Genomic DNA, 13,148 nt, shown 5'->3' on the forward strand with positions numbered 1-13,148 from the left:
ATTTTAAATATTTTATGTATACATATATATTTTTAGTTAGTAAAAATACCGTGTCTAACTTTTCCCTGATTATTGTTTCATTGCAAGAAACGATAAGAGATCAAGGTTTATCTAATTTTTGTAGAACGATGAATCCAAATACCAACCTTTTGCCGATCAGCACTGACCGTCTACACACTGACCTTGACTTACTTAGAAATCTAATAGATAAAAGTGAATTCTTCGGTTAAGTCAAGATATATACCAAGTTAGTCATCATCACTGCAGATACAGTGAAGTTCATCCCACCGTACCAACTACGCTATTTTTATCAAACGTACATATATACAAATCTAAAACTTGGGATCATTTCACGAACATATCTATGTATGTATACGCGATAATAGTAGATTAATTCGTTTCTTGAGATTATAATATCGGTTGTAATAATAATAATAATATCTACCATAATACGTTACCTATACATGTTCAATTATAATTAAGAACTCCATCGAAGTTAATTGTTTAGTCTGTAAAGAATGAAACAAGAGTCATGTAATTGTGACACTAAAGCAACGATACTTTCAGAAAATGGACTTAATCAATTTAGCTTCTGATATTGCGTGACGTAATTGATATATAGCGTCAATTCATTGTTGTTGCCCGCTACATACATAACGATAAGAAACATAAGATCGGGCGTAAAAATCTACTCGAAGCGCACGTTCGATTAGAACAGAAAAGAACGCGTGATATATCAGGGTAAATATATCCGCAGAAACAGAATGGCCTACATAAATGGCATATGATCGTTTCTATCGACCTTGATTGTTCTACGCCCAGAGAGTCACGTACGACAAGCCGGGTTTTTCTTGTTATTCCATTTTATACAAGATGTTGGTACACTACGACTAGTAGCATTCTTCGTATCGTTTTGCTCGGGCGATCGCAACAACACGGAGAAACCGATCCAAAACCGGCGACTAGCGATCGGTCATATGTACGTGTAATAGTTCCTAGCCTTGAGCAAACGATGTCGAAATCCTCTCGTGGAATAAGCCGGCTGCTGAACACGCAACCGCGCTTCAATCATGTCCGGTCGCCGCGGAAACTGGAGGCATTACTCCACAAAAATGATAGATTATAGTTAGCCAGAGATACTGGAGGATTACGGAGAAAGGCAGTATCTGTCTATGTTAGAAGCATATTCGTTGAAGCATATTATACGGATAAAGTAGCGTATAATAAGGAAAAACAGTTATGAAAATAATGAGATATATCTGATCGTTAGACTACGGATTTTTATGCATCCGTGGGAATTTAAAGATGAAAAAATAAATAGAATGCACGCTCGGTACAAAAATAAGTAACTAACCAAGGTACAATATTTTTTATATTATTAATAGGCGAAACAAATTTGCGAGTAGATTCACTGACTAGAGTACAAATTTACGACTAGACTACAAAACAAATAAGTTTGTATAAATATCCATAGTCTGGTACATAATTATGCTTCTATTTCAATAAAACTCAACATCATAGTTGTGCCAAGAAAGATCTTAAACCTTTGTCGACCAACAGTCTTGGCTAGTAGTAATGTCAAATAATCGATTTGAGGCAGCTCGATGATAATTTTTAGAGAATACTGAGCAATTAAGTGTATTGTAAGAATGGTGAATCAATTAAGAGGATGTAAATGGGATGTTTATGGATGCTAAGAGGATTATTATAATTTAATCGTATTTTTTAAATGTCGATAAGACTGATTAAGATATAATTAAATATCCTATAATCTTCTTAGAAGGTAAATCTATTTTATAGTTAAGATATCTTGTATTTTATTCTCATCTGTTTATCTTTCAACATTGCACTGCATTTTGGTGGATCGATGGTCTGAGTCGAGATTCAATTCAAGTAGCTTTATTTTTGGTATTTTAAGAGGTCTTGGATACTTGAGTTAAGATTTCCTTTCTGTAGATTTGTTTCTGCGATTTTACTCGGTCATGCTCGGTTAATGGAACTTTCTATTGCAATAGATTTATTATGAAAGTATGATATTATTCGTCCTTGAATTAACAGGTATGATATTATTAGTATCAGTAGAAGGCGATGTTGCAGAAAAAGAAAAGAGATCGGTGAATATGCAGAAGTTTAGAAGCATTTGAAAATCTGTAAATATTTCAAAGACTAATTTTAATAATTCGAGCAAAAAATTGTCTATCTCTTCCAAATACTACGTTAATTCTTTATCAAGAAAAACAGATCAAAATAATGCAATCGAATTATTTCAATTTGAATTACATTTTACATTAAATTACAATTTAAAAACTGTTTCGTAAATGAAACTATGGCCAATAATTTAAAAGTTTATGATTCTCATTTGAACGAAAGCAACAAAGGGGAGATGATAATTGCTCGCGTGACCATGAAGTGTGAAAGCATTGACTTTTATTTTGCTCCTATTGTTGCAACTCTTTAGCGCTTCCACAAGCAAACGTTTGCAGTACAATATATGCGAAAGCAAGCCGCAGCCATTAATTGCTCCAACCACTTGACGACTAATTTACAATTCTCCGCTGGGTTTCTGATCTTTAAAGCTCCGTCGCTCTGTGCAGTTTACAATCTTCATTAGGCTCACTCGGAATTTTTGTCCGCTTTTTTAACTTTGCTCGCTGATTCTTGTTGAACTTTTACCAAACAGAATTTTTACCGCGAATATTATCACGAACAATATTAACTCATTCAATCTTTGCAATATAGTAATTTCTTTATTTTCTACCTTTTATGTGTTGTTTCAATTTTCCTAGGAATTATAAGAATCGAAATTGGTCTAACTAAAATTGATTCGTTTTTTGTTAAATTTTAATTCTACGAATATAGAATTCTTTGATTAGGAAGCAATTTAATGAATAGGTTAACACCTTCATTGCTGATTGGATTTTCAGTATTTAAAAAGACTTTATCAAGTCGGTATCATAAAGTATATCGTAAAAAAATATGGATTTGAGATGTACGCAGTACACGTGATAAACTAGATTTCTTACGATTAGATCATCAATTTCGTATATAGAATATATATAGAATATAGAAAATAGAAATATATATATAGAATATAGAAAAACATTCATTACATTTTTTTACACGTAACAACTTATTTTTTAATTTAATTAAATTTGCGATTTTTTAATTTAATTAAATCAATTGCGATATACATGATATCTCCAATTAACTAACTATAAAAAAAACACCGTCATTTCTTTTTCATATCAGTTCTATGATAGCTTCCAAGAAATGAAAGGAAAACAGGAAAAAGAAAAACTAAGTCGTACGGGACAAAATATAAATTCTCTCAATCCCGAGTGGATACAAATGGCATAAATATTTGTCGTGTGTAAATTTACAAAAGCTTAGAAGAGATGGAAAGGATGCGTACTGTGCAAAAATAGTCGTTAGTTAGTGTACGCTTCTTTTTCCTTGAAGAAGAAACTCTTGTATTGACTAGAGAAACAACAGAACTATGTAGGTCATTGTAGGTGCAAAAATGTCTTGAGCAAGTTGACGTAAATTTCTCTTATTTGCGTTGTGCCCGTTCGCTTTTCCTTTCCTTCCACTTCGGAGAGTCTTTGTTTTCTCGACTTATGAAATTTTTATCGAATTCCATACTTCTTTATTCATTACAATTCACTATCATTATTGTTGTATTGGGTAAAGATTATGTACAGTTGCAAGGCCGATAACTGAAAGCCATTCAAAGCAAAAAAGCCAGAATTAAATAGATAATAATAATAACAATAATAATTTATTATCGCCATTGTTAACTTTGTACTGCGAAGCTGGATACGGTAGCCATGAAAATAAAGAAAAGTGAAAAGAGGAGTGGAGACTCAGAGCTGACATTGAGAAATGTAGATTTTTAAAGAAGATTACTAGACAATGTTAATTACAAAAAATTATCGTTTCTTGGAAAATATGAAAAAGGTGAAAATATAAAAAGATCAAGACTGTGGTAGCTCGGTATAACATTTTTAGAATTGATAACTTACTGACCATTTTTAAACGTAAATGGTTAAATTTTAACGAAAATCCAAGATCCATATCGAAGGGGGTGAAAACAACTCTTGATGGATTTGAAACGTATTTTCTGTAATATCTGAAAAATTCTTAGCTACAGAAAAATCATTTGAATGTAACAATTGGTTCTTTTTAAACGAATAATCTCTCTGTTTAAAACCTGTTCTAAAAAAAAGCGCAAGTACAAACTACAATTCTGAGAGGATCATAAATCACCAATAGTGGGTAGAACGTATAATTTCTTACGTGAGCACATTTCTAAACTCTGGTACTAACTGACATGTACTGTGACTTTGGCAACCAAACGAGAAACCGTTCTTTTTGCGCGGCAGGAACCGTTATCTTACACGTTACAGTGTTACGATCGTTCCCGTTTAAGGCTTCTCGAGTGTCCTTTTTCTAAAATTATGCTGACGTTTCTCGTCCGATTCTCAAACCGCGTTATCGATCCAACACAGAAAGACAGATCAAACAAAACGTACATACGTACATGTGTGCATATATGCAGGGGAATATTTACCGCATAACTCGATTTCTTAAAATAGATTCTTCACCGTGTGCTTCGATCAGCACATCAAAATCGATTCTTCACACGGCTAAATGCGCTGAATGAGAAGTTTGAATCAACGCGATTGTAATTTAAAATTTCAAGGGCGTCGTTCTTCTTCATTTGGGATTCGATAAAGAGATCGATGAACAAATCCTCTACTTTGTACGCTTCCTCCAGAAGCTTAACTGACTTTGTATGGAGATTATAAGGAAGAAAATATGAGTATGATGTCGTTGGTTTCCTGGTTTTTGTGTTGTTTGGTAGTTAAAAGAACGTAGCTTAGTATAATATAATATAAAAAGTATAATATAAAATATAATAATATTTAAAGTATAATATAATAGTATAATATAAAAAGTATAATAATATAATAGTATAAAAAAAAATATAATATAAGTATAAAAAGTATAATATAATAGTATAAAAAAAAGTATAATATAAGTATAAAAAGTATAATATAATAGTATAATATAAAAGGAGAAACGATACTGTTGAGAAAGTAACACTTTTCACGTAAATATTTTTTCACAGAACTCCGTAAACAAATTTAATAAGATGACAGTTTTTTTTTGGTAATATATGGTTGATTGACAGAGATTGTATTTTAAAACTGTCTTCATGCGAGAAATTGTGCTATATGATTCCTTGGAGAAAATTTATGAGCAGTTCAGTTACTATTACATATTCGATGAAGCGACTACAGACGACGTAACGGGATATAGACGAGCAGAAAAAAATATATATGAAAAGAAAAGAGAAGAATTTACTTCTAGTTGGTAAAAGGACGAGGAGTAGTCTAGTTTCTTTTCTAACAATACAGCCTATTATGTATTGTGGGAACAAGAATGAAAGTAGGAGGCGGTCGAGAACTCACTCGCGAGGATAATTGCAGTCGGCGAGTTCATTTCTGTGCAATTGGCCAGGGACACGCGTATAATAATAGAAAAAAGACTGAAAAAGAAGTGAAAAAGAGAAGGAGGAGAAGAAAAAGAACGGCGCTGCAGTGTGCGTTTTTCTCCTCCTCTCTCTTTATCCTGCCCTCGTATACCGGGCGGCGTTTTACGTAATACAAAAGCAATGATTCGACAGGATGTTGCATTATGTGCGACGCCACGCTACGATGCTCGTGAGTACGTGCCTGCGAAAAAATTTCCTGAAAACGACGCACTCTATTTGCTTGAGAATAGGACACGTCACGAGAGGAATAGAAAAAAAATGCAAAAAGAGAAACGACGAAACAAAAGAAGTTGGAGATCCGAAGGAAGAGGATTTATTCTAACGTTTATTTGAGATTGAAAACGAAAATTGTACGGTATTCGCTATAATATTTGATAGGTGAAACGAATTTTTACGTAGGCTTCATACTTCATTGGTTTATATATTTTCCTCCAACTAAAAGATTCGTTAGCGATAGCAAAATACGATGGATATAATATGATAGATGCAAGATCATCAAAAAAAAGCACAGCATGTTCAAAATGATAGAAATGAGATTGAAATTGAAGGAGATTGCTGCTATCTATTGCTTGGGAAAGGGAGTAAGAATGTTTTTATCTTAAATGATAGTTTGAACGTACGTGGTATAGTTGTCTAATAACGACATGGTTCTGGGACATGTGATACCGTAATAAAATCTGTCACGTTTGCGTGATACTAGAACTGGGACTTAAAAATACGTTCAAAGAAATGAAAGAAAGAATTCTAAGAAACGAAAGTAAGATAACTGGAGCCTTGAACCGATGAAGAAATAATTGTTGTACTCTAGATTCCAGATGAATATGATAATTCCTTTTACGAAGTTCATCTTGTGTAACAAGTAATTAAATTATTATTAATGTCCCTTTAATGGAATTAACTCTTTTAATAACTCGTTTATTACGTTGATGATTCACTAAGTGCCCACCAAGTTTATTCATACTCATGTACATCTTGAACTTATAACAAGGCTGGTATATGGGAACAAGGCTGGAATTTACAAGATGGGAGCCAAAAAATAAGAACAAGGTCTTCACTATGCTACCTGAAGTTATGGAACATACATCCTGACGTTATTCATAATTCAACGCCATGAGGAAAGATATCTTTTAGCAACATAATATGACAAGAAAGTAAAATATTCACGAAATACGAAATATGTACACAAATGAAGATAACATACGTTACGTTAAAAGTAAATAGAAATCTACTTTATAACTTCTCTATCGACGTTGCTAATTACTAATATCACTATTAAGTATATTCGTCCGTATTATCCTAGAGATATTATTTCGAATCATTTTCGTTCTTCCATCCTACATTTACAATGTAGCAATCGCCAAACAACTAAATTGAAACGTGGAACTGCGAAACGCGGCAATTATCGAGATACGTACAAGTTTCGAAAGCTTTAACATCGTTAAGAAGTACGAGAACTAAATAGCGATGTTCATGAGAAGATTTCGTCTCGAGCGGACGATCACCACCAGGTTAACTTGCTTCTCCCGTCGAAGAAGGAATCTTGCAATCGACTCGCAACATTACATCACCGGTTGGTTTACCTTTCGTAACCTGGACCACAAGCTCTTCTCTCTCTCTCTCTCTCTCTCGATTCAATCGCGATTACATGTTGCACAATGAGACCGGGAGAGCTATTTAGTACCGAGAGAGCTATTTAGTGCCGGCAACCGTTCACCGATACGCAGGCAGATGTAATATTTGCTCGGTAAAATGCCAGGCTATGAATGAGCTTTCGATTCGTTGCCTTTCATCTCGCTCGCTGCAACTCGTAACATGCTTGTTAAGTAAGTTTTTCGAACGAGTCGGTGAACTTGACACGCATAACGTCGATCAACCATCGGTCGATCGATGGTAAAGGTTCTGTTTTAGAGCTGTTACGGAATTCTCGAGGACATCGTTCGTTTTTTAATCCTTTGATAAAACGACGAAGAATTCAGATTTAGGAAGGCAATTTCTCGGATTTCTATTGTATGAGATGTAAAAGGTATATTACTTTAATTACATATAAGAAACAAATATTAATAATTGCGTTAGATACACGGTGACATTTAAAATGTGAAATTTATGTTGCTACATTTGATGAGTCTCTCTCTCTCTCTCTCTCTCTCAAGCTACGTCGTTATAGGATTAATCAATGTCCGACGTCAGATTTTGTTTTTGTAATTTTGTTTTTGAATGATAATCAGCTCCATTAGCAAAACATCTTTGCGTTTCTTTCATTGGAGATATATCTATTAATTCAAATCTGATTTCGTTACATTGGAATCCAGTCGAAAAAGCATTGCAAAATGAAGATTCTAGATATACCTACATGTTTATAAAATTCTGAAAGGTCTCCATTAGCGACATGACGTTTATTGATCCTAATGAGTTTTTCAAAACATAGTAAATTATTAAGAAACTTTACTTACTAACCATCGTTCAAGTACGATTGATTTTCAAACATCTGCCAACGACCAGCATTAACACACAGCAACTTGTCGATTAATGTGTTTTCCATTATGGTATATTATTGCCAAAAGAACGATCGAAGAACCTTATTCGAAACTATCAAGGATGAGAAAGACCCACGTACAAGCAGCTGGTGGCTTAGATTTATTAATAATTCTTACATTGAGTTTATCAATAATTCCACAGGATCAAGTGCAAATTATTACACATATTGTCACGTAACTTACGTAACATTTGTGTGTTCCGACAAGCAAACGCTGTCCTCGATGAACGATTCTACAGTCTATACCTCCGCGATCGACCCTCACGGTTTTACATGGTCAGCTTTGCCTGCGAGTTTGGAATTCGAAAATACTCTGCCCTTGCCATGACTCTCCTCTATTGGCGCCTTACCGGGAAAATTCATCGTTTCCACGAGAAACGTGCCACTATCGTCTTCGAGTTAGATATCAACGAGGAAAATATCACTTATCTCTGACGTTTCATTTATCTTACGTACGTTTAAGTTAATCAGTAATTCCCTAGAACGGATGTTGACGACAAATTTATTCGTATCAGATAGCGAATAATGGACAATATTCGTGTTTATTAGAGTTTCGTCTAAATTTAGAGATGAAGCAAACATTTGTCGATTTCTTAACGTAAGAGAATTCTTTGACAGGACACATAACACGCAGAAGCTGTTCCAATGAAATGATTAATGGCCAACTGGCGAAAAAGATAACTTAAGGTATAAAAGATATATCAGAAACTTCTTAGATATATACTAAACGAGCCGAGGACACAGGAATATCTACGGTTGAAAGAAAATCAATGTATCGTAATTTTACGAATATTTTAATTTCCTCACACCTGATCGAATTATAAGATTTACATAATTAGAAAAAGACGAACGTATCCAACAAGAATCCAAAGAAAAAGTTGTAACAACATAAGATAATTTTACGAATTGCTGTACTTTCATACTAAAGAGCAATACACGAGAGTACTATTGCAGACGATCATCATCATTCTGATTAATCGAGTTTCCATTAACAATCGGACACGTGCTCCATCATTGTTGCTGCATGGTCCGTGGCATGGTTCGAATAAAATCCAAGGCATACTCGCAAGGTTAACAGAGACTAGCCCTGCGCGTAACAAATACGCCCGCGATCACACGAATACGCGTGGTTTAATGAATTTATCGAGGGTCGGCGGGTGTCAAGCATAAATCAACCGGTCGCGTAATAAAACGTGACCACGGCGGGGGAAGAAGATCGTTCTCAACCGTGTGCATTGTGCAGGATATATCTTCGTCGGTTATTCGTTAACTCTAAAGCTATTGAAGCTTCTTTTTCTTCTTAACTGTGCTTTTGACCGAAGATGGATTGTTCAGGAAATATCTGTTATCGCTTTGAAGAAACCGCACAAGCTGTATGTATGTAACGGGAATCAATGGGAAGAACAATATGCACTCGAGAAACAGAAATTGCATAAGAATTTAAAAGTCAAGCACTTGCGAATAATTATACTTACGGATGAAGATAATTCTTGTTAATTTGTTAATAATGAATCGAAGCGATTTTACTTCCTTCGCATAATAAATCAATCAAGTATAAGTTATTCGTAGAATAAGTGTTTTACCATGAATAAATTGTAGGTGCTTATCATAACAATTATAGATGCGGAATCTAAATAAAGATTCGTGTTACCCTTTAAATATTACAATGAATGCTTTGCATGTTTTTGCATATTTAAGCCGCCGTATTCCGAAAATCGTTACCACGCCAACTACGTTAATACTTTTGAATAGTAATTGAAATTTTTTAAAGCTAATACGTCTTCGCTTTACTAATCTCACCCATTGTATCAATGGGCTACTAAAAATCAAATTCTGCCTAAAATACGTATAAAGATCTAGCTTTTAAAAGAATAAAGAAAAATATAAGAAAAATATAATTCTGTGAACAAGCTATACAATTATTTGAATATTTCACAAACTTTTTTTTCCCGATGTGCAATAAGAAAATTTGTTTCATACATAGGTATGTAAAAACGAATATTTACATACTAATCTATGAATTTGCTCGAAATGGGAAGCAATTTTAAAAAGTGTTGCGCGAAGTAATATAATTATGAGATAGATCCCTTGCCCGCGATCAATTATCCCCGGTTAAATGACTCACAATGACCTGGCCAAGCGGTCAAGGTAACGTTTCGTAACTTCAGATATCTTCACACCTGCATACCAATTACGACAAGCGACAATGACGACCAACGGGAGGACCGTCTCGCCTTTTTTCTTCTTTTTCTTCTTACGCGGTGTCTATAACCTACTTTTGAGCCGATCGAGACGCGAAGGAGGTTTTGCTCCTTTCAAGAGTCAGTTAGCCCAACGAACCAAGACTTGCGAAATTTAAACGATGCTTACTGTTGGTAGAGAGCAAAGTAATAAAGATTTCTTGTTGAGAAGAATCGTCGGAAGAACGTTGATTCGCGAGCGAGGATATAGATTCGAAAAGTTATGGAGTTCTTCGTAATGAATCGCCGTGTTTGCTTGGAACGACGCGTGAATTTTGACGACTTTTCAAACGGCAACGAATACTAATCCCGAGAGTATTAGATGAAACGAAGGCGAGACACGTCCGAGCGTTAGTACATCGATTGTGCGAGATACGATCTCCGATCTGTTTATCAAAAACGGGTTTGTCTTTTTTCCCAACGACATTCCTAATTTAGAATGTTAATTATGCGAGAATAATTAATGATAATTCATCATTCGTACTAGATAGTACGTCTACTTGAATTTTAATATAATTTGCGAACTTCTCTGGATATTCAATTAATTAGATATTTCAACTATTCGTGTACTGCTCTCTTGTTCGTTCGAAATGAGATACTGGATTGGAATTTTTGTATAATTTTATATATTTATATAATTTTTATATATTTAATCGTTCTTCCTTTGATGATAACATTGAAATTATTCAAATTGGTGATTCAGTTGGGTAAAACATATCAAGCGTTTCTTCAATTTCTTTCTCGGTATCAATTCGAAAGTATCATGCTTGCGATTTCTTCGACAGACTTGTGAAAGAGGCGAAGAAGGAAAATTGAAAGAAAAAGACTCACCGGTATAAGTGCTCTTGAAACTTTCGTGAAGCTTGAAGGTGAAGGGAATGTGAACCTTCATCATCTCCATCTGAGGTATGCGCGGCGAATGTGTCATTACGCTTCCACTCCCTCCAAACATCAATTCGTCGCCGTGAATACGAAGCACGATCATATTCCTGTACAAAGAAATCGGATTTCTCATTTAATCGAACCATTTTCAGTCATTTATTATTAATATGTGGCTGTTTATGCGGATTTATATTTTTCTCGAGTCCTCGATTTTTCAAGTTTATATTTTTGTGGTATGGTTAGCGAAACGTGAAGCTAAGCTGTAAGACGATACAAAAATCGCTTTACTGACGTTGACACATTCGGTTAATCTGCGACGGCGAGTCGATGCGATACGTTTGTCAATTGGAGAAGGATTGACTCTACTACAGAATGCAAGAGCCTCGGTCGATGATGTGCATATTCATCCGTTATTATCCTTTTGTTATGCTTTGTATATAAAATATTTTCGCGTAGAGAATGCCTTTGAAATGATTCGAGAAGCATAAACATCCGGACAGATATCAGCTATTGATTCTGAGAAATATTTCTTACAAAGCAGAGATATGTTTCGATCGTTAAATGTTATAAAGCACTATACATTGAATATTTTATATATTTTAATATATCATGTGTATTCTGTGCATTTGTGTGTTTTGCATCATTAAGTTTCTCGTAAATGCATAAATGTTCGCTATATAATCATTAGAGTTGTTTACATTCGCAACAAAATAAACTTTCAAATTCTTCGAAGTCGTTCGCATTCAAACTGTTATGCCCTAATTTCCTTTAGTATTATAAGGGTATTACAAGGGCACTATGAAATTATCGCTTTTAAATTAATAGACTAATTTAATTAAGCTTCAAAACGTTGAAGTAAAAGAATTAATATTTGTAACTCGCGAGAGACTTTACAATTCCGCATAATGTATTCATAATACAACATTAAAAGTTTGATTTGCTCTTCAGAGCTTATAATTAGCACTCCGCTCTCTCTAGACACACGAGATACTGTTTATAAGTTAAACGACGATAGTGTCCTACGTGCAGGTATGCGCGATCTTGAACGCGAGACGATTAGACCATCCGAGAAATAACAGTATACTACCTTTTCCTATTAACAAGTATGAACTAACGGGTTTGAAAATCATGTATCAGCTAGTTGCTGAGAGTTTCTCATCTTTCCTTTGCTTTCTTCCTCACAGTGACGCAAAAAATAAATCGGACGCGGTGAATTATTCTAGAAGAAAGATTCTGCTTCTTCTACGTTCTCCATTCTTTCCCGAAGAAGAAACGTAACTCGTACGGATAAATAATAATTAAATATTTGAACAAACAGAGAAGGTAACGAATAAGTTCTAACTTGATAAGTTATTCGACCGACTTTGAATTTATTCAAACAACTACTTTACGTAAATAATCATTCTCATAAAAAAATCTGAAAAATTATTTTTTCCCGAAGAAGAAACGTAACTCGTACGGATAGATAATAATCAGATATTTGAATAAATGAAGAAGGCAACGAATAAGTTCTATCTTGATAAGTTATTCGACCGAGTTTGAATTTTTTCAAACAACTACTTTACATAGATAATCATTTTCATAAAAAATCTGAAAAATTATGTTTACGAACTCTGATCCATTTTTTTTTTTACCGACATTAAGATGCAAAGAAATAATTATAAGCTGGTAAAAAAAAAGAATCAACGTATCGCCTCGTTTCAGCAGACCTCGTTCCAATAAAATGTAACGATAAGGCTCTGGAATGAAAGAACGCGACTATACCGTCCTTCGATATTTAAAATAACCGAACTGCCTTCGTTATTCATCCTTTGGAGCGAATTAGTGTGCGAACGGCCGCGTACTGCCAATAACCTCGCGGCCATGAGAACACATGCACGTATACCGCAACATAAGGTTGCAGCGAATTATTCGTCAATCTACGATCCTATGATCG

The 13,148-nt window shown here is 34.4% G+C and overlaps 1 protein-coding gene across 2 annotated transcripts in view; it reads right to left on the minus strand.

Moving 5' to 3' along the window:
- The window catches only part of LOC117230282 (cell growth regulator with RING finger domain protein 1-like), a 43,297-nt gene that overhangs the window by 8,294 nt on the left and 21,855 nt on the right, over positions 1 to 13,148 (minus strand). For both annotated transcript variants that reach the window (XM_033487559.1, XM_033487558.1), the window contains exon 2: positions 11,162 to 11,319. In XM_033487559.1, coding sequence (XP_033343450.1) covers positions 11,162 to 11,315 — 154 coding nt within the window. In that variant the 5' untranslated portion in view covers positions 11,316 to 11,319. The remainder of the gene's footprint in view (positions 1 to 11,161; positions 11,320 to 13,148) is intronic.

The sequence above is a fragment of the Bombus vosnesenskii genome, unplaced genomic scaffold, assembly GCF_011952255.1.
Source record: "Bombus vosnesenskii isolate JDL3184/JDL3185 unplaced genomic scaffold, Bvos_JDL3184-5_v1.1 scf7180000013266, whole genome shotgun sequence".
Taxonomy (NCBI): domain Eukaryota; kingdom Metazoa; phylum Arthropoda; class Insecta; order Hymenoptera; family Apidae; genus Bombus; species Bombus vosnesenskii.